Source organism: Dermacentor andersoni, chromosome 9 (assembly GCF_023375885.2).
Source record: "Dermacentor andersoni chromosome 9, qqDerAnde1_hic_scaffold, whole genome shotgun sequence".
In the NCBI taxonomy this organism is placed as follows: Eukaryota; Metazoa; Arthropoda; class Arachnida; order Ixodida; family Ixodidae; genus Dermacentor; species Dermacentor andersoni.
Window position 1 is genome coordinate 73,989,583 of NC_092822.1, and position 25,472 is coordinate 74,015,054.

Genomic DNA, 25,472 nt, shown 5'->3' on the forward strand with positions numbered 1-25,472 from the left:
ATATTTGGCAATATTGAGAAGCGAATTCTGGAATCGAAATGAACAGGCTAAACTATTCAATTCATGCTTGAAATGCTGGTAACTTGGAAGAAAAGTTCTTTCAAGTTCCTGTACCTTTCGAACACTTGTCTGGTCTTTCACTATAGATGTACAAGGTTGTACATACAACACTGAACACTTTCCATTATCTTTCTTTTTGTGAACAGCCTTGAGTAAACCTGGGTACTCCTGTCAATTTATTATTGGTGTACAACTCTATCATCCTGCTAATATTAGGCTAGGCTGTGGCAATTTGGGACCCATACAAAGACTTGCATTCACAAATTTGAAGAAGCACACAACGGAGCTTTAAACACACATAAACAACAGAACTTTAAACATGAGCCAACTAATCCTTTTTCCAAATAAAACTGCTCTTTTTGATAAATGTGTTTGTATCAGTTAAAGATTTAAAAAGTCGAAGGATTTTCTATTCCTTCAAATTTGCATGCTGATCACAAACCTACGTCTTTCCAAGGCAACCATTTCAAGTTCCCGAGATAGTAACTAACTTTGGTACAGGTAACACTAAGTTAATTCAACTATCCCAATATCAACCCCGATTTTAATTAACTGTGCACACATATCAATCACAATGGCCTTCATACCCCAGCAAGATTTCATCCCAATAAAACACTCTCTCGTGCACTATGCATGGACGTTTCTGGTGTGCACAAATTTTTCCCAAACCTTTTCTCTGCATCCTTAGGACTAAATATATTAGTTTAACAGCTATAGCCACACTGTTCAGCAGGACGTTTGTGCCATTACATCCCCCCAGCTGCTAAGAAAGCTGCAAAACTTTTCACGATATTAAAATTGTGCAAGCTCCCGTGGCCTAAAGTAACTTTTCGAACTGTGTACACCCACGTTTCAACACGACCTGCCCGTTGCTCAAGGTACCGATGCCCACTCAAAATGCAAGCAGTGCTCTTTCTAGAAGAACTGCAATTTATTCAACAAAAAAGAGGAACGCTTATTGTACAGTAGAAAGAATGTTGCCTCACTGGGAGCTCATTCTTATTAACAAAGAAGGCATTGCGACATTGCTGGCAGCAGATCGTGAGAAATCGATGTAAAAGAAACAGACTTAAGCTGTGAAAACGCAACACCGAGAAAAGGGGGACTCAATCGCACTGAAGTAAGAGTAAAGAAACAAGCTTTGCCCAGTGCAAGCGATACTGGTGCCCGACAGCGAGGGGGGGAAAAAAACAGATAAACGGAGAGATGGACCATAAGGCTTATAAGCAAGCTAGCCAATGGGAAAGGGCAGGGAAGTTAGATAAAAAAGGAATAAGAAAGTCAGGGGGAAGGGACAAATCAAAATGAGTTCACTACACAGTCTTTTTCACACAGTTGTGATGGGCTCCAAGTCCTGCACATGTCAGCAGTGTTCGGTTCCTCCGCCACTCCTTCGGTCGGATGTGACTTGCCTTTGCAGAACTCGTGTACGAAGTATTTCGTGAGAAAGGAGGAGCTAAAAAAAAAACTGTGCACTCTCCAGTTGCAAAATTTAAAAACTGTGCATTCCGCAAAAGTGAGGCAAGCACAAACCAGTTCTCCCTCTCCTTTCTCTATCTCTCTCAACGAAATGGGCAAGACAACCCGACCAGGAGGAGGAGAGATCATTTAAGGCTCTAAAATCAAGTATGCTAGTGCAGATGACGAGAGGGCGTGGGAACTGAAAGGGGGGAGGGAGGTGTAACCGCACAGTGCGACAGGTGGGAACGCGCTCTTGCCCTTGGCGAACCATGTGTCTCAGCAGCAGCAGCAGCAGCTTCTTTGTGCAGAGAGGCCAATGAGAAACTTCACACTGCATATCGTAGCCGCACCCTTTCTTGCCACTTTTTCAGCCAGTCTGCAGACACTAGCTCCACACCAGCATCACCTTGATGGCGGCACAGTCAGAGGCGCGCGACGCTTTGTCAGAGCTCGGTCTGGGCACCACGCACGCAATGTCGAACAAGGTGAATGATGACGCAGTCAATGTGCGCACCCTAGTGGCGATGATGGGTGGCACGTTTGTCGTCTGGTCTCACTCCAGGCGTGGGGGAGGCAGCTTGACGGCGAGAGTTCAAGGCCTCTCTTTGCAAAGGTGATATCAAAAGCCCCAGATTGCTCTGGGAAAGAAGAAACTGTGGCAGCTAAACAACAAGCAAACCAATAACGGTGGGCAAAAGGAATTTAAAAAAAAATAAGGGAGGAAGCTTGTACACAGATACGGCACACACATCTCAGTCATCCACTATCACAATGGGGCCCGAAAAATAGGCCCAACAGGGTTTAGAGACGGGAGAAGGCTGGGAGAGAGCCAAGAGATCGCCGCTGCTCATGACGAAGGAGGAAAAGAGCCGGGCTCAGCTTTCCTTGGTGCAAAGCACAAAAAGCGTGGTTGTTTCTTTCGGGGCCAATACGCTACAGTAAGACTGGCTTCTATTTAGCAGAGGGGGGGGGGGGGGCACAGAGCACGTCAGAAGATGCCGGGGCCTGCTCAATTTCCCTTGTGTGTTCAGTTTCTTCCTCCACTGTGCCGCTCACAGCTCCACACTGCTCACGCCAAATTTCCTGTTCCTGTGTCAAGTTGTCCCACCATTGCGCGCGAGTGTGTTGCATGTTGCGTGTGTCGTGTGTCTGTTCGTTCTCTTGCTCGTGTGTTGTCGAAGTGGCCTTCCCTCTACGCAGAATGGTGGCCGCAAGTGGAACATTCCTGGAAGAAAACAAAAGAGAAAAGATGCTGCATTGTGAAAAAAAAAAAAAGATTCTTGTCTTCTGCTCTACAGAGATTTTAGATCAGCGAAAGATCATTTTAAACAACACTGACGTTTGCATGCAAGAAACTCAGCTGTACCTTGCAGTAAATTTATTTCAATCCAGAGGTGTGTGGGATGCTGTTTTATTGACTGGCCCGGACCCAACGCTAGCAAAAGGTGGGCCACCTGGGCCCGATGTGTCAGACTCACAGCCCAGCCCAACCTAATCAAAGGCAGAGCAATACACCTGCTCCTGGCAACGCAATAGTAACATCCACAGTAACAGAGAATGAACCTATACCGTATTTACTCGCATATTGATCGCACTTTTCTTGTCAAAAAAATTGACACACATTCAAGGGTGTGATCACTTTATGCAGGTTAAATTTCCCGCGAAAAGAAACATTTTCTTTTTTCATCCCGTGTTTGCTGCGGGACACCAAAACAAAAATGGCGGGCTCCGGAACAAGCCAAACGCACCGAACGCGATTATTTTTCTTCTCGTGAGCACATTACGCAAAGTGAAATGGTTTCTTCCGTATCAGTAACGAATGATATCGTTAATATCGGCAAGTTTGCGACAATAACATAGCCCTGTACACTTTGAGGGGACAGAAACAGAGATGGGCGCACTTAGCTGCCAGTAACATAAAAACACATGGCGGGCACACTGCGGAAACCGCAGCATTTGTCTTCACTCCTATCCTAATACGGCATGTTTCCGCTAAGAGTGGGCGAATATCTTAGCTGCATTACAAGTGTCGGCGTATGAATAGGGTACACTTCTAACGTATCAGTGTAAACGTGGCCACTATCGTTGCCGCTCGTGATTTGTTGCATGCCCACGAGCGCAGACGAGAAGAATCGAAAAGCGCATTTGATGTTGTTGTTGACCAAAACCATTATGAAGCCTACAAATAATAAAGCCGAGGCAAGTTTGGTTGTAGCTTCCTTTTTTTCATGGAAGTGCGGAAAGTGATGAAAGGAATAAATGGGGCATCTGCTTAAGAATGCTGGGTGCACGCAGACTGCTTGGTATGTCTTCAAGAGTCGTTCGCGTAGCCTTTAACAGATGGTAAGCGCGATCATCATTAGCTCGACTTGGCACACGACATATCACTGCGACAAGTTCAGGGTGCGATCATTACACGGGAAAGAAAAAAAATTGAATTTTGACGACAAAATTCAGGGGTGCAATCATTATGCGAGTGCGATCATTATTCGAGTAAATACGGTATATTAAGAAAAATAACCATGCTCTCTTTGCTGCTATGTTAGCTTACTTAACTGGCTTAGGAGGCATACCTGGTATATTTGCACATGTGGTGGAACTGCAAAATGTTTTATCCAAAGAAATTTATCTTCAATTCTTGTTTACAACACTTCAATGGAGTGTGTTAGTGCGAACGTACATATTAATCCTGCCAGTATACTTTATAGTGAGCAGCATGCCTGCACTGCGTGCAATGTCACCTGCTTTATCGAATCGCTTGCTCACACCTGCCTGAAACTATCCACAGACTTGCTTTGCTAGCTCTAACTTCCATCTTGCAAGATTAGCAGCACGCACATGATTGGCCGGCATGCACGTGTTCGATACTACTGTGCACAACGCCTTCAACTGTGCACCAGCACCAAATAGGCACGTAAGCCTATGAGATAATCTGTTGCTTGACTTTCCTCTCAAAATGGAGCGCTAGCAAGTATTTTGGACCCAAGTCATGCTTCAATGCCGGCCCTGCCCGCCCCATCAAATATGCCTGCTGTCCCGTGCCCAACTAAAGATCAGTCAAGCTGTCCCAATCCAGTTGCTTAATGACATCCGGTGACTGAAAACTAAACAAACGTTTGAAATGAGGTCACCAGATATGTAATATTCCAAGCCAATGGCCACAGTGCCGTACTCTGCCTCTGTGTCATCAGATTTAAAGGGACACTAAAGGCTCATGCCAAGTTGATGTTGACTGCTTAAATACCATTCCAGAAACCTCGCAAAACTCGTTTCGTGCCAAGAAAAGACTTAGTTTACAAGAAAATTGCATCTGAAGGCTCCGAATACCTTTATCGCAATTCAAAACTCCCGCCACCCAACCAGGGCAGTGGTGAAGTTGCATATGCCACCACCACCCTTTGCTGCCCTCGAAGAGTAAAACGGTGCCCAACAGACAGCAGTACCGACCCAAGACAGAGCGGTGGATTCGCCACTGCAGCTGCTTTTCGGTCACGTGGCATAGACCATTCAGTTATCCGGCGACATCACATGGAAGTTGAATTCTTGCAGTTGTGCAGTCTTGCAGTTTGTGCGAGCTTCACGAGCCAGCAAAACCAGCGCAACACTACACGATAACTAAACCACTGAAACGCGAAAGCGGGCGTATCGCAGAGTCGAGCGAAAACGAAATCTTTCGACTGCCCGCATTGTTGTCAAGGGTAATTTCAATTAGTTATATTTTCTAAAAAGGAACTAAAAATCGACAAGCAGCATTTTATTTCGTCTTACAATACAGGGATATTTTTTTTGCAACGAATGATTGAGTACTAGTCACAGAATTTAACTGAGAAGTGCATTCGTCTTCGGGCAAGTACTTGAATGTCCTGGAGGAGTCTCTAATCATGTCCTGCACTTACCTCAATTTCTCTATTATTAAGGCTCTATTCGCAATAATATTGACGCCTTAGAGGTTCTCGAGCATTAACCTATCACTTTAGCTTGACTTTATATTTGCCTTTCGTGTCCCTTTAATTTAGAGCGAGTTCAATGTACCCAGATGTCTGTGTATCATGGCCCTGCATGGGTCAGTCTCTTGCAATATGAGGCTGCCTTGTGGAATAGGACTAATTGTGCTTTCTGATCAAAGGCTACCATAGCTACGGCCATTCAAAGCCTTAACCCTTTAATGACAAAACCAGAAAAAAAACATTTTTCTTGGCAAGTTGCGACTCTCATTACAACGTTTCTGACTAAATGCCTTCAGCCAGCACCAATTGACAACCAGCAATTGTCATTTGTTGGTTTAGAGCAGGAACACAGCACGAACGTGAGGAAGCTTGGCACGCAACTCGCTTTCTTTTGAAAGATTGGTCAGACGAGACAAGCCGGTGCAAGATCTTTGGCTGCACTGGTGTCACACAAGTGACGTAAAGCAAATGAACTTTGCACCTATGGTTTATGCATGGTGAGAGATGACAGCAGCAATTTCAAACAAAGCCATAGGTGGCTTGGGGTGAAGCCCACTTCCAGTTTTCTGCCTGGTGTTAACCCCCCACCCCCTCTTGCTGAAGAAGTTCCGCAAAACAGTTTTTGTTTTCATCGATTATGCTTATTCTTTATATGTTTTGCACATTCAGATAGAAATTTCTTTTTATATTTATATATGGTGTCAATAAAGGTTAACAGAAAGATTTACGTCGGCTACGGCCCAGAATTGAACTGTAAACACCTGCTCGATTATTCTAACATTGTATATGTCGTATACAGTTGAACTATAGTATACAACAACCGAAGTTTTTTACACCAAAAGGCATGACTTTTTTTTTCAGACCTGATCCATATGCGCAATATTAAAATTGGCAGCTGCGAAGAAAGTTCAAGCCATTCAAGTTGTCCTTCATACTATCACGCTTGCTGGTGAGATAGTTTCTTGCCTTCCCAAGAAGCTGTTCAGCCGCTGCTGCGAATAGCTCTGCGTTGACTCGACATGAAACCGTAACCTTGGTCGCAGACACCTAGCGAAGCTGTGCTAGTTTGCTGCTTGCCGATGATTGGGCCCGAGATCACATGCACGGGCTAGACTCAAGGCACGAGCGAGCAGCAAGCATGCCTAGCAAGTTTGTCTGCACACTTACTTGATGGAAAGAGCCAAGTTCTGCCTTTGTTCTACTGCCTTTTTTCTGCTTTTGTTCTAAGTTCTAACCTCGGCCTTTTACTTCAAGATGTAACTCGAGACTGGGATTTACTTTGCGATCATTGTATTTAGCCACACGAGAAGCGCTTCCTCAAGCTTCGGATAAACACCCTGACTCGCATTCTTTTTTTGAGTCCCAGTTGATTTCCCGGCCACTTCAAAGATCTTCAACTTGTTTTTCACGAAATACAAAACCATTTGCTCCGAAACTGTGAGCTCTTTGTCCACGTCTGCTTGTGACCAGCCACTTTCAACTTGCTTGATGATGGCGGCTTTCTTTTCATCATCAGCCTATGATAGGGATTTGTGCACTTAGAAGCCATGAACAAGATGACAAAGGCATAGTCGGTGCCGTAGCTGCCAGCAACGAATCCTCTTATTGAAAAGCACAGCACCAGACAGCAGGAAACTTCTTGCGAATATCGAAGAGTGTGCACAGCAGTACGACACGATCACAAGGCCTATCACAAAGCTAACCAAACAACATGCAGATAAACACAAAAAGCTATGGCCATAGCTACGGCTGGCTACAGATGCCAACGGACTGACGTGCAAGAGCGCTGGTTTGAGGTTTCAATACGATATGGTGGCCGCAGTGCTGTGGCTGGCTACGACTAGTGGATTAGCGTGCGAGAGTGGTGGTTCGAGGCTGCGAGATAATCAAAATGGCGGCAATGTATGCCGCTTTGGACCTGCTGTTTTAGGGGTAAAAAGTTTGGAAAATTGGGGGTGAAGGGTTTCAGCGTCCGAAATTTCAAATGTTTTTATAAATTGGCTCTATGGGGTACATGATGGTGCCGTGAAGGAGTCCGAATTATGGGGCATGACGGAAAAATTGGGCGTCCAGAAAATCGACGTTAACTGGATTTAACGGGCGGATTATATGTTTTCGTGCGTTCCAGAGGAATCTGTACAATGGGTGTTTCACTGTAATATCAAACGCAAACTCGTATGTGACTTTTCTGTCTGCATGGTAAGAATCTTAGCCAACTTGAGCAAAGATGTGTCTTTCTGGGCCCTATATATTTTTTTCACGCTATATTATGACAAAGATGCAAACTTAAACTGAATTCTGCAGTTTTACGTGCCAGAACCCCGATCAGATATCAAGGCACAAAATAATGGGGGAGGACTCTGGATTAATTTTAACCACCTGGGGTTCTTCTAATGTGCACTATGGTACACAGGCGCTTTTGCATTCCGCCTACCATCGGAATGCAGCCGAGATCAAACCTGTGGACTCATGCTTGGTAGTGCAATGCCATAGCCACTGAGCTACTGCAGCACGTATGCAAACTTCTCTGTGTGCAAAGTCGCCACGAGAGAAACGGCGTTAACACCAAGACTTTTCTTTTCTGAATGAGACACTTCGGCATGGCAGGATGGAGGCCACGCTCGTTCGGGAGCAGCTCCTCCGTGACACAAATGCTGCCAATCAACAGTGTGACCAAGACGGACGGAGGGCAGATACTCACCCTAGCAACAATTCATCACTTTCTTTTCAGGAGGAAGCACCTTAAGTCTATCTTGGTTCTCAGCCTGGTCCTTGCCCGCCATTTGCTGGAAAGAAAAGAAGAAAATAGGTCACACTAAACACATTGAAAAGCTCTACACTGCTTTTCACCCGGAAGTTCCACGTGCGAACACAGCTGGGCAAACCACTGTGCATAAGTGCACTGCGTATCAGAGGTTTTATGTGCAGTTTGTCAGCTGATTTCTTTAATGTGAAGCTTTCTTCTCAGAGTCAAGCCAGCTTTTGTGATGTATCTTGCAGTGGGTATCTCGCTATGTATCTTGCCATTTAGGGCTGATCCCAATTGCGCAGTTTAAAATTATGCCACTTTGTGTATATCCCTGGGGCCAATAGTGGCCGTGAGATTCCACATGTGTATACACATACATTTAAATAAATAAATATTGTCCAAAAGCAGGATTAGAACAGAGGACCTCTAGAGCAGAAACCCGATATGTAACCATTACACCAAGGATGCATGCGCTGACAGGCAGGAAAGAACATCCTGAAGAATTTCCTGCGTGCAAGCCAGTGCATTGAGACACGTAACGCATTGAGACTTGGCCATGCACGCATGCCTAGACAGGCAGAATAGAACACCATCAAGAATTTCCTGCATGTAAGCCACCATGCTGAAATGCTTGTAATGAAAACTACGTAGCTGCCAGCTGAAGTTGAGTCTGCCACATTTTTGTATGCACCTACTACTACAATAAAGTGGCCACTACAACGTTAGGATGCACTCCGGGGTAACGGCCCAGCAGCTTCATTTGAACATGCTCGCAGCATGCATAGTCCTATTATGTTTGTGTGATGGCATGAAGACGACAACACAGAGAACAGCACAAATAGCAGAACACCCAATGTAAACTTGACTCAAACTGATATTTATTTTCATACTGCACACTGTGGTCTTAACTGCCCACACACCACCCCTTTTGTAAAATAGTGTCAACCTTTGATGTGCACCGCTTCTGCCTGAACTACTGGTTAGTGTTCCATGCACACACCACAACACATCAGTAACCGACAGCACCGGTATATGCGGAGCATTGTCTGTGGGCATGTATTCACACAAAATAAATTTTTGCCGGCCAAATTGGTTAATACTTAAAGTAGGGTATGGCAACTAAAATTTGATGAACACAATGTACAGGCACTACACTCACAATGTTACTGTCCCCTCTTTTGTGCTTTGTTTATCAAATCTGCACTATTATGCCTTTCCCATGTGCGCATTTGTTGCCTGCATGCTGAACCCACAAGCATATGATATGTGTCTGAATTGCAGCCTGTGCACATCATGTAGGGGAAACTCGGCAGTGGGCTAGTCGGTTGAAAATACTGAAGTTTGTGTGCAAAAACTACAAAAGAACAAGACTAGAACAAATACACAATAAAGGACGAGTGCAAACTATCCTATGCTTATTTTTTGGAAACCTTAGAATATACAGTTAAACCTCAATATAACGAGCTTCAATATAACAAAATTCTAAATATAATGAAGTAGTTAATTTCGATAACTTCTTGTCCATAGAACACCATGTATTTTGACCCTCAATATAACGCAGTCTGTTTATACACAGCTTCACTATAACAAATTTCACTGCCACTGCGAAGGAATACTGAGACAATAAATGGAAACTTCCACAGACAGATAGTCAAATGGTTGAATTACAAGGGGCTGCTTGCAAATGCACATCCGAAATTGTGCACCCCATCACTTCCGAAGCAGAGTAGCATCATTTTCCGTGTGATAAAATCCTATCGCTCCCCGGACGCTGTATGCTTTGGGTGCGAGTGAAAGCACACGTGGGTAAATCGAGAAGGATGGTAGCTCGATGAGTGCCGTCTGCCCGCACAAGCAAGGGGAAAGAGGGGAGGGGGAGTAGGGGGTAGGTTGGGGCGCGTCTCCTTTTCTAGCGTGGCTGTGGCTGCGCGGGGCTATCAGCCTCGTTGAGGGCATACACAGCCCGCACGAGCGCTTTTAGAGGTACCGTATAATGCGGAATATAGATCGAGGTGGAATACAGGTCGACCCCCTTACATTGAAGCAAAGAAGTCAACATAAAAATTATAAGGCACAAAACTTTGTTTTATTTAGTGGTGCCGCCAGACTCGTCACCTGCTCATTTGTCTGAGCTGTCTGAACTCTCGTCCAAAGACTGCTTTTCGCTGGCTGCATCCCACATGTCATCCTCGGTGCCGTCCAAGGAGTTGCTAATGCAACACTTCTTGAATGCCCTCACCACCATGTTGTGGGGCAACGAGCGCCAAGCCTGCGACACCCATGTGGCCACAGTGGCGAGAGGCGGCCTGCGCAGCCGGCCAGTTGGGGTTGTCGGGTTGTCGCTGGCCATCCACCGATTATATTGTTCACGGACACGGTCTTTAAAGGGCTTGTTGAGCACGACGTCCAGTGGCTGAAGTGTTGAGGTCATGCCTCCCGGAATGACCGCAAGTTCCGTCCTCCCGTCGCGGAGTGCCTGCTTCACACCTGCGGTCAAGTGCCCGCGAAAGGCATCCAAGACGAGCATGCTTGGACACCGCAGGAGTGCGCCGGGTCGCCGATTATAGACGGTCTTAATCCAATTGAGCATGAGGGCCTCGTCCATATAGCCCTTTTCATTCACGCCAACGACAACATCCCGCGGAAAAGCCTCTTTCGGCATCGGACACCAAGGGGGCGATAACGATGCGGATGCCGAAAGGTCTGCGCTCCTACATGTTGCCAGACGACTATTCATGTTGTGCCAAGGGCCGGTATATAAGTCGAGGGGCGACTTTTTAGTAATATCTTTTGGAAAAAACCTCAATCTATATTCCGCACTATACGGTAATCTGCTGAGTGCGCAAAGAGTGGACGTGCCAAGATGGCATAGTGCCACGTGCACTGTCTTCCTGCGCGTTGAAGGCCACTCGCCTTCACTCAGGGGGTCCGCAAGCCGTGACCAGCATGACACAGGACCAACGGCGCAAAGAACAAAAACCGCTTTAATTTATGATAATGAAACACTCAAACAATTACCGCAGCCTCGCGGTCAATAACAGAAAAGAACAAGGCAAAGGAGGAAGCAGCAGAACAGCGAGGCAACAAAATATACAAGCCAAAGGGAGCGACGAAAGACGGCCGTTACAAACCATCAACCAACACAATCTTTCGGGCGATAACAGAATGCATAAAGCGCACAAAGCAAGCAAGCACCAAACCAGGCGCACAGACACAGTCCCAAAAGCGAACAACAAGAGCACTCTTTCATGCGGACACAATGCAAAAACGCTCTTCCCCCCTGCTCTGCAGCACGCTCGGAAAGAAACCTAGACGCGCCACGCCCCACCAGCGCCTCCACAGGCCCGCGCCCCGGCAAGAAAAGCCCCGAGTCCCGTCTCCACTGCCTTCTTATCGGGCAGCCGCCTTCCCGGCAGTCCCCGCGCGAGTTCTTACAATACGCGATCGGTGCGCATGCTCCATGCGACGAGTGCCGTTGTGGCGCGCGTTTCAAAGGCTTCCCCCGTGCGCGCTGCAGAGAGGGCCCAAGGGCCCGACAGCGTTTAGTACTGTAGGATGCATAACGTAGAGTTTCAGAGTTGCGTTGAAGCTAGAGGAAGACGGAGCATTCACTCCCCGCTGCCGGTGCTTTTCATGATGGTGTTGTCCCACTGCAGGCTGCACTATCAGCCGATGTGAAGATATAGTCAACATGGCATGAAACCATATCTTTCATCGCCAACTCTCGAGTTCAACAAAACTATTTTTCTTTTCTCATTCAAATTTGTTTTTTCCTAATGCCAGATAATTAGGAAAATTTTGCAGCCCCTTCCGTCCAAGAAAAATCGATTGATTAATCAACTGCTTATTTGCATAAAATTTCAAATATCTATACAACAAAATTTCTGTATATCGAAGCAAATTTTTAATTTTACTGACTTCATTATAATGACGTTTAACTGTATGTGGCCACATTGCATGCACAAAGATGCCCTTCCAAGCCTACTGAAACCATCAATTGCCACTGAGTCAGCGTAGCTTGTAACGGATATTTTCTAAACTGCCAAGACACGGAAGAGAACAACAGTAAACTATGTCAAATTTAACACTCAGTGGTGTATATTACCTTATTTTGCTGTAGTAACTAAGATGTTTATCTGTTCAAAACTAGCGCGGAAGAGGATGCAGAATGTTTTTCACGTAAACTCTTGCTTATGTGCACTTTGCCTCTGTAACCTTTTCTTCATTGTCACAGAAAGTTGTGCACAATTATACAATGAGTGTGTGTAGCCCATGGTGCACTTAGGGCTCTTTACACAGTGGCACTGGGTGAGTGTGTGTGGCCATTACAGCAGATGGAGCTACCCAACGAAAGATGTTCATGGTTTAATGCATTCAGGCCTAAAGACGTTCAAACTGTCATGTGGCTTAATTCAACCCTACTTACGCAAATAACAGTCAATGCACACAGCCCTTCTGATCACAATGCCAGGTCAGTGTGCATGATACAGCTCAGTGAAAGTGTACTTTGTCCACTCTTTGCATACAGGTCACGCCATAGCTGCACATTTTATATGTAATATTACATATTGGCTGCAAAAAAGAAGTAGCCTGCAAAAATATTTACCTTATTTAAGATGGCTTCGGCAAGCTCCGTGAAGGCCCGCTCAATGTTGACATTTGTCTTTGCACTTGTCTCCATGAAGCGAATATTGTGGTCTATCGCCACCTGCAAAGGTGGAAAAGGAAAACCCTCGTGTCAGAGAGGAGAAACAAAAATGCAGAGGTAACACTGCTGAGTAAGCTTCACCACCTTAGCAGAATCACGATATAAGTACCTTTAATTGCCTAAGTGCACCTTGCCCAAGTGCTGAGAAAGAAGCAACACCACCTATACGGATGTTTGTAAGTTCTTACGAAACATGCTCCTTAGTTGCACATAGACTTGAAAAGTCTACACCAGTGACATGTACTACGATAACTATGGGTATGCAGCTGTTTTTAGGTGACAAGCTGTGGTTACCACGGATTAAGTGTGCTACACTATGACTGCTCTCTAGTTACACCAAAAGAAATGTGTGTTATCAGATCAAATTATGGGGTCGTTCCAAAGCAATGGACGCTGTGAGAGATGCCATAGTGAAGGCTCAGATTAATTTTGAACCCATGGGTTTCTGTAAGGTGCATCCAAATCTAGCTCCATGAGCACTTTTGCGTTTGGAGCACGTTTTGGAACGGGGTGGCATGGAAGACTGCTCTTGGCACAATTTGGTGAAATTGGCCCAGCTGTTGCGCGCCTGGGCAGCAGGCCTAGCAAACGGTAATTTCTTTCTCGCTTGGTGAGAGGTGTGCAACGTGACAATCGTCATGGAAGCCAACAACCCATAGGATGAATGATGGTTCTACTATACTACTGTAAAATTCCGAGCAAGTCCCCCCCATCTCAAGCAAGTCGAAATTACCGGCAAAGTGTGAGGGGACGCTATCTAGGAACGGCATCAAAATTTAAGATGGCAACGACAAAATTTTCCTGCAAGAAAAAAAAATGCAGTGGGCATGGATTTAAAATATTATTTAATGTGAACTCTACTAAACTAAAGATCTTTAGTGCTGCTCATCATTCTCAAAACAAGTCGAGCTCAGCTGCAGTGCATGGCTACCGACGGCAGACAGCGAACCGTGGCTTGGCCATGCTCGCATCGCAGCTGGCGACTCCACAAATATCAGCATGTTTTCTTCTTCGTGTGAAATTATTGCAAGGAGAGGGTAAAGTGGCAACAACGGTAACAAAACATTGCTGCTTGGGAGCGTCAAAGGTTCATTCTGAAGCGCCGTTTGCTACACATTTGAAGCGAGCTGGAAAAGATTTAAAAGGTTTAGCGACGATATCGGTGGCCAGCAATCAGCAGCGGTGAGCGTAGCTGCGATAACTCCTCTGTCACTGAGTGCCCACATCACTGGGCCGCAGGGAGATCCTCTGTACGGTGTGATAAACAGATCTCGCCTTTTTCCAGCAAGATCGCTGTCAGCCAGCTGTACACAAACTCCAAACGGTGTGCGGCAAGTTGCCGTGTTGCTAACGGAGACACGCCTTAAAAAAGAAAAAAAGAAAAGACCCACGGGAACTTCTTTTCGTGATCTGGATGTGGCAGGCCAGTGTTGCTTGGACGCGGCGCGTGATAAGGGCGCGGAGTGGGGAGGGGGCTTTGTCGAAACGGTGCAGAAACTTGAAATTAGCAGTGAATATGAGGGGGGGTCACTTGCATGTGTGAGGGCACTTGCTCAAAATTTTATGGTATAGCGCAAGGGCTGACATCAAACTTGACTACACCATGATGGATGATAAGCTGCCAGGTAGCTCACTGACAAATTAATCACATCTAGTCAGATAAAGACGCACATATCTTACAGCTGCTGATGCCACACTGCAAAGGAAGCTGCGAAACTCTTGCCACTGCAGTCCACAAATGCTTGCGCCAAATAAGAGCGAGTTGATGCTGCAGGTAATTGCAGGTAACTGCAGGTGTGTTGTTTTCGTGGTCCATTCGGCCAATTCAACGTTTCCATATTTCAGACACTTCTTTTTCTCTTTTGTGTGATTTTACTGCAATTCAAAGCTTCCTTCACAGCCACATTTACTTGCCCCCCATCAGGTTCTTCGAAGAGCAGAAGCACTGCTGTGCAAATAGAGTAGCTGACTGATAATTCGGACATTGATAATACAGACAACTTAGCAACGTTGTCACTCACCTCACAGATGTATGTAACAACAGCTGATATTTTGGATGCCTTGCAGTACACCGTCTTATATTTTGAACTCTACGTGCATGACTACAAGCTATTTTCGCCACTGAGACGAGAATGAGGTGTTTTCGTTCGGTGCATTGCAGTGCGTCGTCGAAACCAAATGTGGCAAGGACTAGCCAATCCACTAGTCACAAACCATGCCCAAATCATGGTGCAGACTAAGCCAAACTGCTAATTTGTCAAGGCTGCATTCACATGTTTGTTGTCTGTGTCACACAAATCCTAGCCGCACCCTTTAGCATCAATATAAAGTTTTCATTCATTCATTTACTCATTGCAGTGTTTGTTCCTTTACTGATAAACAGTGACACGGTCTTGGGAGACTTGTCTGGTTATTGTTACGAATTTTTGTCACTCAGAATCATCAAACAACTTCAGATGATGCCAACTGCACTACATTTGTGTGAACAAAGGCAGTGGTTAATGTTAGGGACGTGTTGGACAAGGACAAAGAAACTCTCCATCACTCGGCTATCAGAGTGTGGCCGATCTCTGTTTATGTTGCTGGGATCGGCGATTTGATGCACACATCGGGTCCACTTTCCTCCATCTGTAGCTGCAGCATGCCCACAGTCAAAAGCACAGACTGCACAGGGTGATGCAAGCATATGTACAAGCAGCAACGCATTGACAGGCTTTTTGCTGCAATGTCAATTTTACAGCTGCTAGAGGCACGTGCCCACCATCGCCACTGACGCCGCCATAGTGCTGCCTCCTGCTATCAACCTGCTATGTCCTCTTACACACGACCCGTGTGTGGAGGGTTAGGTCTCCAGAGATCTGCGGAGTATTTGGCTGCAAAAGCAACAAAGTCTATGCGCCGTCACGCTCCATGCAGTCGGCTCTGCTGGAGCAAGGGCAGCATCCTGGCTTCCACTGCTGGCATGGGCGCTGTGCGTGCACATGAGTGTCCCCGATGACCAGCTGTGTAGACACCGTGGTGACACACACAGTGGTCCAAGCGGAGCAGACAGTAACCATCAAGCTAAATCTATGTAGTACTTTATTTGGGGCGCTGGCAAATGCTGACCCAGCTTAAATAATTTTCTCCAGTTTTATCTCATGCACTATCGAGATGGAATGCCTGCAAACGTCACTGGCTGCACTCCTTATAAAGCGCGCATTCCAAGATGTCTTCAGCGAAGCGCTAGACCATGCTATCACTTTCGATGCTTCGCCTTCGGACGAAACTGCCAATTCTTTTTTGTTACTTGTGGAGCAAAAGCACGAATTTTCTGGCAAATTTGCTATTGTGTAGGCTTGCCAGAAAGCTTGACTATTCTAACTTTAAGATGGCCTCATTCAGATCCAAATTATCAGTTAGCAACTGTACACAGGTAAAAACGCTGCTCACAGTAGATTAACATGTTGTCCCAAACAGTGACTGATAACCACCTATGAAACTGCAAGCATAAAGCAGCCCTCTGAGCTGAAGGTGGCAGATGGCAAATCACGAAGACAGCAGCACTGTGCTGCCAAGCATGCTGTCTCAAGGAAACCACTACGTAACACAAAAACCGGGGTTCCACAGTCAGCCTTCACTCTAGTTCCAGATCCAGATCCAGCTCCAGATCAATGCAATGATAGGAACCGTAGTCCTTGCACTAACAGTATTTCCATGCTGTGGCTCACAAGCCTGAGTTAAATCCAGCAAATGTGGCTAAGCTCAACCAAAGTAAGGCCCGTATTCAGAAACAGAACTTAAGTAGGGCGTCAATAAGTGCAGGTAAAGTACAAGTGTTAGGAAAGTTTTAGGCGAGTACTTCAAAAACGACACTTAAGTATCACTTTCGAAAGTAACACTTTTCGAGTCAAGTATGTCGTCTGGTGTCGAGGATACGTAAATATTTTACGTGTACAATAGGTTCAATCGCAAAAAAATATAATTTTTGCAGCAGAGTAATGTGGATATAACTGTTGCAGTGCTTGCTCGCACATTCTTCTGAGTAAAATACAAAGAACGGTTTTGTTTTAGCACTTTACTCAAACTCGTCTGGCCACAAGTTCACGTTGGTTCTCACAGCCACTGCGGTTCTGAGTGTCGCCGTCGCGACTTTTTTTTTGTTTTGCTGCTGAAAACTTGTGGTGTTCTTGGGCAGAGAGTGTGTGTGCGTTGCGTGTTTTCAACCCGCACGGACGATGGAAAAAAGGAAAACAAACTTTTCCGAAGAAGAACGCGCCGTGCTCCTTGAGTTCGTTTCGTGCCATCGCAGCCTTCCGACAGCTAAAAACGTCCACGTCATCTCCTCTGGGACTTCTGAAGGGTACATGAGTGCAGTCAATGCACGTGCTCACACCAGGAAACCATGCGATGGTGTAGAACTCCTCCATTACGGATGCCAAATCATTAGCATTTGGCAACTTCACGAGCTGCGAGAACAAAGTCTCGGCAATCATTCTTGACATTCGTGCAATGATTCGAGACACAGTTGCTTGCGAAACATTAACAAGGTTCCCGGTGACAACCTGAAATTTTCCGGCGACGTAGAATCGCTGCGCGATTAGAAGCTGGAGCAGCAGCGGCACGGGGTGACCGCGTTGGTTGTCTTTGGGGACCAGTGGCAGCATTTCCAACAGCCATAGCACCGCTTGCTTGGAAAAGTGGTACCGCCACGAGAATTCCGCGTCGTTGTATACTTCCATGGGATTCTGTCGATTCTTAAGCCGTGGCCGTAATGGTGACACGTATCGGTATGCCTCATCCTCTGTAATATTGTGCACACGTCCGGCGAAATTGGCAAAGTCGTCGAGGCTGCTGTAGCAGGCGGCCACTTTGCTTGCTAGGCGAGAGTAGCAAAAGTCGCACTTAAGGTTGCCAATGACCGTACTTTACGTTCCAGCACTCAAGTGTCAATTAAAGTTTACTTTAAGTACAAGATTTGTCTATGAAACGCGTTAAGCATCGACTGGCTACTTAAGTCATAAGTTAAGGGCAAGTTCCATTTGTGAATACGGGCCTAAGGCTGCTTGTGGAATAATACGATAATGATAGAGCCCAGTGTCACACTGGTTTTTGTCACAGTGATGCTTGTTATAAACCTGCAGTGCGAACTGTGAACTCACCGCCTCGCCTCGCTCCCTGGAAATGAGGCGCTTGTCCTCCATATCGCACTTGTTGCCCAGGATCATCTTCTCGACGTCCTCGTTCGCGTGCTCGTCGATGTACCGCAGCCACTTTGCGATGTTGTCAAAGCTCTTGGTATTGGTTATGTCGTACACCAGCATGATGCCCATGGCGCCCCGGTAGTACGAGGTCGTGATGGTGTGGAAACGCTCCTGGCCTGCTGTGTCCCTGCAATGTCAAGAACAAAGGCATGTTACCTAATGAACTTGATAAACACTATTGCACACTGCAGCTAACATACTAGTCAGCAGAGATGAAGGTAACATTTTGCCCCACTTTTACGTGGCTGTGCTAAAGGAAACAAAACATTGGATACTGTCACAGAGAGGAAGTGGCTGCCGACAACGCTAGAATGTGTTCATCGGCAGTTGGTTGGTCAGACAGTCAATGTGGCCAAATGAAGCCGTGTCACCAAGTGTACAGATGGTTGAAAAGAGGTCCCAATAAACAGAAGGGGCTCTTGAAGAACAATCCAAAACAAGTGGAATGCCTCACCCTTCACCCTTCTCAGAAAACTTTTGAATGAAGGAAAGCGAAGCACTCGCAACACAGAAGTATTGCACAGAAAATAATGAAAAGCTGCCCACTAACACTAAAATGCCATTTCTTTTTGGTTGTAATAGTGCAGGTGTACAGATTGTCACAAAATAAATGCCAAACCAATGCAAGCAATTTTGTGCGCAATGGCTTCGAGCAATGAAGCAGGTGACCAGGTTGCTTGTTTCTGTACACAGATCGCTCAGTTCTGGAAATATAAAATTTTTAATTCATCGCCCGGTGCAATGCTGAAACAGGAAGCCGGAACAGGGTGTACATCAGTGAAGTGCTACCAAATGTCATACGGAACAGTCAAATGAGCGAATTTTGATTCCTATAAGGAAAATAAGAAACCTATTGCAAGACCCTCAGAAATATTATGTTGCTCTGTATAGCAAAACAAATCAATTTAAATTTTAATAGTGTGTCTCAAGCCCGTTTAAGTGCGTATTTGCTGCCCTCACACCGGCAACAATGGAGGGCCATCGCCAAAAGATTGTTTCTTTGCATAAACCCTGGTCTACACACTTTTGATCACGGGTGTACCGCCTTAACATTCTGTACAGTTTACAGCCCCAAAGCTAAAGCTGAACTGCAATTTTTTCTGCAAGTCACTTCTTAGAACCTGCAGATGTCTTCAAGGACAGAAAGTGACATGCGCCCTCATGTTTCTCACTTCAACGCGTCCACAAATTGAGGCAGGAAGTACTTATTTCTGCGTGCACTCTTTACACCGGAAATTACAAAATTAAGTAAAAAGCGGGAATGCAGGTTTATATGCAAATCTTATGCTGCAGCCTAGCTGCAGGGCAATGCATGAAGCCACACCAGCAGGCACAGTAATGACTGTACAACAGTGTTTCTGGTGTTCTGCTTTTTGTCATCAGCAGCATATACATGGACACAGTAGTAGAAGCGTATGGTGTTAATTTGTCCTACTGCATGTTCTCATGCACCACCGTCAACAGGAATGCACATTTCCATGTCCAGCAAACTAACACCACCTTGTCTCATATTTAAAGGTTAGCGCTCTCACTTCCGATGAGCCTGCTTTTGCTGTCGTGTTGTAAAATGCACCAAGAGTAGCTGCAGGGTGTCAGCTACATTCTATCAGGTTCTCCTTCATTTGTCGGCACAGACAAACTTACATAAAAATATTTTGGGGAAATGTACCATATTGTAGTGGGCTATTATAATTTCCTAGTGTGTATGCAAATGTTGACAAGTCCACTGGTAGTCGAGTGCAGCTGTCTTGGCTTCTATCTCTACAAAATGGATTTGCCTATTTTACTGCCACAAATCAAGTAACTTGCATCTATTATTGACAAACAGACTGTTTCAATGTGCGTATTGCCCTCAAGAGTGAAAAGAAATTGCTTGCAGACTGCTTCGTAAGCCGCCCACAGGTGGCAGCAGCCGCCACTGGCTGGTTGACCAGTTGTCATCCTGCAGCAAATGCTTTCCCATAATTCCTGATGCGATACACTTCTGTTTACACTTGCTGCTAAAATGTGCACCCTTCACCTTAAGCTACCCCTATTTGGCGCATTTCATATGATAAACATTTCTTAGCGAATTACCTCATTTACATTACATGCGATAAGAGCTGATACAATGAGAGTTGCTACGATTTGTTTCTGTTCCATTGATGCAAACATAGCTATTAACAGGGTAACATCATTGTCAAAAAAATATGTATCACTGCGAGCAGCTCTCAGCACAGGCTATATGAATCAGAGATGAGGGTCACACGCAGAGGCTAATTATACACTCGAATGTATGTTATATAATCTGCGCATCCATGTTTGTGATATTTACATGGCATCTCCCCTTTCGCAGCGCAAATGAGCACTGCGCTAAGCATGCCCCATACAAAGAAGTAAAATCGAATAACGAAATACTTTCTATTCACGATGAAAATGCATTACTTCATTGCAAACAGAAAGAAGTTCCCGATGGAAACAAAACAGCACTTCCCATAACTGAGACTATACTCGCAGCAACTTTTCTTGGCTATGAAGCGAAGGCTACGAAGACTACGGAAACTAAACACACCTATTTCAGCGCTGCTGGAAGTAGTCCCGCAGTTTTGTTGACGTTTTCTTATGTGGGAAACTGAAAACAATATCCTTTTTGTTTTTTACAGCACCTAGTTTGAAACGATACCTAACACTATTGGTATTTATTGTATTGGTCAGCTATTGGTATGTAGTTTAGCTTGCCCTTTCGAGTTTTCGAACACCCAAAACCATCGCATGTTTTGCACATTCATCAAACGCAAAATGGTGCCCGTGTTTCTGGTGAGTGAGTGTCGCTTGCTGTCCCGCCAATCAACTCCCCTGAGAGGCTGTTGACCAACTTTAGCAGCAAAAGACGGTTGAAGCACACAAAAAAAGTGTTTGCAGCATCTGCGTGGAAACAAAGTGAACCCATCTGGAAATCGCAATCATCGGCATGTACAAACAACTGAGCGAGCTGACTGCTGCGTCGGCTTTACCGACGTCAGCGTCGGTTGTGCACCCAAGTCCTAACGACGTCATGCGGCTGCTTGGGAGCTCCGACGCAGGCTGCGATGCTTGCTGCTCAGAACTTCGTACATACCGAATGTGAATGAACATTTGATTTACGCCGAGTTAATTGTATCTTCCTTCACTAAAGAGGTCGTTCGAGGTTGGAAAAACCGAAACCTGTGCCGAGCGCGCCTGGACTACACTGCATACGAATACAGTCATCTGCAGAAGCTCCGCTGCCGCAGCTTTCGCTTCATAGCCAAGAAAAGTTGTCCACGAGTATAGAAATCCGCAGGCAACCTGAAGACAAAACATTCTCAATCAAGTAACTAAAATATAAAAGAAAACACTACTTGACACTTTAAATACAAAACCAATGTGTCTCAGTATTGGTTCATTATTTCAGGTTTAAATGGATTATCGTGACACACCAAATGGTTCAGGGGCATCACATATCCCTATTGTTACTAACAATCACTGCCATTTCATATTGTTCTGCTATGCATGAATATTCAAGAATTTCATAATCCTGAAACACTGCAATAAAGTTAAGCATGCTCTGAAGCAATACAATGTAACAACATATCCTACTAGTGCTGTTCTTCATTTCTATAATGTCCAGTGCATGTCTACACTTCACGAGATAAAAATATCTCTTTATGTACATTTCCTGTTCCATATAAAAAATCTGCCTCAATGCCCAAAACATGTTCGCATATTTCTAAAAAGCAGTTATCCTTGCATTTTAGCATAGGCATTTAACATTTAGCAATATTCTAGCATTTTACAGCACAAGCAATTCAAACCTGTTCACTCTGAAGGCCGAAACAAGCTACACCAACTACGAAAATGAGAACAGCGAGAACTGCAAAGTAAGGAATGTGCAGCAAGTCTTAGCTGCTGCAGCTGTGCTATTGAACAATGCCAAACGGCATGACAATAACATACTTGCAATGCCAAAGCACAATGGATTCCACAATGACAAGGAGTTAAGTTTACTGTAGAACAAGGGACACCACAGTGCGCGACATCAGCAGCACAACAAATACAGGTGCCAAAATCAAGTGCAAGCCGGCCAGGGTAGCTTTACTCACCATATCTGAAGCTTTATTTTCTTGCCTTTCAGCTCGATGGTTTTGATCTTGAAGTCGATTCCTGAAACACGACAAGAGTACATATAAGACAGTGCCGAGTATGGCAGTCCGTTTGACATGAAGCCAACAACATTTATATAGTACTTAATTACATATCAACCCTTGAACTGCGTGCACTTAATGCAACCCTCACTTATTTGTGGCAGCGGCTTGGCAAGGCTCACAGCCACAGGTTGTATATCTACCACATCTGAAAATTATATATGCTCCTTTCCAACAACGTGCAAGGTACGACTAAACGAAAACCCTGGATACAGCATCAAATTGACCAACAATGACCAAAACATGAGCAAGCAAGCATCCATTTTCCCTTGATATTTTGTGTTGGAATGCCATTGACAATATGGCCCCAACCCCCTAGTGCACATAGAAAATTAGAAATCTAAGTTGAGGTACAAGCAAGCATAACTTCCCAATGTTAACAATTATGCAAGGTCTGGCTAACTTATGTAAAAATTAGTAAAAAGGAAACAACTCTACATGTTTCCCAGAGGTTATCTTTGGTATTAATGAAAAGATGTTCCTAGGCACATATACTCATTGCGTGCACATAGGAGTTGGCATACAGAGCAGCAGGTCCAAAGGGAAATATTCAACAGAAACCAAAGCTGCAGCAAGGCTACCTTTAATCTCAACTTATATTTTTTTTTTTCCAGGGACTTATTACTCTGTAACTGAGGTCTTTTAGCACACGAAAAGGGACGAAAGACACTGACGTACCCAGCATTAGCTATAGGATTAAACTAGGTTGTTATACCCTATAGTAGACTATACTACACTAGGGTTGTGCAAAACAATCAAGTGCCTGGATAACAAAGGATACCAAACATAACATACCTTCGGCAAACTTCAATGTACTCAAATACATGCCATTTTACTGTAGATATGTTTGTGGTAAAAGTGTGCAATTTCAAATACTAGTGAATTCACCTGCAGCAAACAGAACTGCACTTTCTATGGCATCCACAACAAACAAGCCAGTCCAACAAACCCATCAAGCATGTGAACCCTGGGAAACCTTCAAAAAACACACTGCATTGAAGCAACCAGTGGAAGCTTTTAGCTTAGCTACAACCCTGCTACAATGTCTGGCAGTGTTTTTGTGCAGACGCTATTCCAGCTGCTACGAACAGCAAAGTTTGTATTTCAGGACCCCTTGGTGCTGTGTAGTACTAAAGCCATTCACCTTGTTGATGGGCCGACAACCTTTACATATTTGTTGAAGTAAACTTTGCTGCTTCAACGAAGTTGGCTCATCCTAAAGCATGTAATAGTGAATGAACGTTTTGCATTATCCTAGATTGTTGACGGTGATTGTACTCTACTTCAATTACTCGGGACATGCTCCAATATGTCACAGAACCAAATGTTGAATTTTTAGGTGGATTCTTACATTAAAGGTATAGTAATTACTCCCAAACTACTGATGTGGCTTCGAAGTCTCATCGCAGCGCAACTAGATTTCCTTAGAAAATATGTACTTTTCGCACGTTTTCCCGCAGTGTCACTATGTGATCAGAAATATAAACTACCTACTGCGACATCATTAGCCAACCCTTTAATGACACCAGCCGTAGTAAATGGCGAGAAGTCAGAAAACCCAGCTTCCAGATTCGCTAACAGCTGCTACTGGACCTGCTCTAGGCGAATGGTTAAGTATAACCTTTAAAAAAAAAAAAAAAAAAAGATGCGCACGACCCAAAGCGCTGATGCTTCAAGCTAAGATCCTTGAACGTGCTTTGTCAAATACCGCGACTGTTCCCGATAAAATTGTGCCCCACTAAAAAGATCGCCTCAAAGGAGCGCTCAAACGACCCCAACACGTCAGCGCACCGCGGCGACAGACAGGTAGTCAGACGCCCCACCCCCCTGGAGTTCTTTAACCCCGCGCCGGCGCGAAATAGAATAAATATACGAAGAAGAGAAAAAGAAAAAGTCAGAAATCGGGCAAGAAGGCAGTGGCCGAGATGAATAGGAGTGCAGCGAAAACGTCGCTGCTCTTTTCACGCCGTCGGCTGTCCCTGCACGCGTGGTCGAACGCTCGCTAATCAGCAGACTCGGCTCACTCGAACAAGGTGACCAACCGCTCCCAGCAGCGCCCATTCGTTCCAGAGCAACTGCGGTCGCCTCGTCAGCAAACGTGAAGTGGGCGCTTTCTATCTCGAACAGGGCACAAAAGATGCCTCTCAAAGGAAACGATGTTGTTGTCGCCCCCTCAAGTTTAGCTCTTCTCGACGAAGGCTATCCTTCCCCCGTCACAAGGTGCACAGGCAAAATACATTTCTATTAGCGTGTCCCGATGGACATAACGTTCCAATTCGCCTGCGCTCAGCGTTGGTTTGTTTATTGTTGTCTCTTCAACGACGCCCACGTCGCAAAGCGTAAAACGGTTAAACGCCGGCTTGCGATCGGTTTGTTACGTGTGAGCGGACCTTGACGGAAGGTCGTTTCGGAAATCGCTCACGGGAGCGGCTCGTCCGACGCCGGCAGTACCGTCGGCAGGGGAACGCGCTCGTGCCCAAGGGGGGAAATCGCTATCGCGCACCCGCGACCGACAGCGACGAACGAATAAACGAGCGCACATACACAAGAAAAGCCTCTTGGGTGTTACCCCCCGGTCCGATTCCGAAGACATCGGTGACGCGACCGCGGGGAGAGGAAATAACGCGAAGCACAAGGAAGAAAAAAAGTAGCAAAAAAGCTCACCTATGGTGGAGATGAACGTGGTGTGAAAGGCGTCGTCGGAGAACCTAAAGAGAATGCACGTCTTTCCGACTCCGGAGTCGCCGATGAGGAGCAGCTTGAAGAGTAGGTCGTAGGTTTTCTTGGCCATAACGCCAAACTTACCCCCCGCTCCCTCGCAATGGCCGACTCGGGGCACGGAAAACGCCTCAACGGCAGCTCAGACGCAAGGCGATCACGTCGGCACAGCGGACGACACGGCTGGCTTATCTCCAAGGAGCGCTGGCGTCGTTGCCGGTGGAGGCACCGTTGGGGCAGTTGTTGCACACTCGAGGATCGGCACCCGCGATTAACGCCACAAGCGAGTCATCGGCGTTCCACTGTTCAACAGTCCTTTTTTTTTCACAGGCCTAACCAAGCAAGCGCTCGCTCACTTGCGCACGGAGTCTAGCGCTGCTAGTG

The 25,472-nt window shown here is 45.6% G+C and overlaps 1 protein-coding gene across 1 annotated transcript; it reads right to left on the reverse strand.

Annotated features, from left to right (window-relative positions):
• Positions 1-952: 952 nt before the first annotated feature.
• Positions 953-25,472, reverse strand: Rab10 (RAS oncogene family member Rab10). The gene is made up of 6 exons (XM_050176142.3): positions 25,035-25,472; positions 22,269-22,329; positions 18,067-18,295; positions 12,824-12,925; positions 8,170-8,254; positions 953-2,746 (listed from the first exon to the last, which is right to left on the reverse strand). The coding sequence occupies exons 1-5, from the start codon at positions 25,159-25,161 to the stop codon at positions 8,171-8,173; spliced, it is 603 nt and encodes a 200-aa protein (XP_050032099.1). The 5' UTR covers positions 25,162-25,472; the 3' UTR covers positions 953-2,746; position 8,170.

Coding starts and splice junctions, on each gene's coding strand:
- Rab10 (XM_050176142.3), bottom strand. CDS start 25,161: ATGGCCAAGAAAACCTACGACCTACTCTTCAAGCTGCTCCTCATCGGC. Junction 22,330..25,034: donor CACGTTCATCTCCACCATAG/GTGAGCTTTTTT, acceptor GTCGTGTTTCAG/GAATCGACTTCAAGATCAAA. Junction 8,255..12,823: donor CCGAAGCCATCTTAAATAAG/GTAAATATTTTT, acceptor TTTTCTTTCCAG/CAAATGGCGGGCAAGGACCA.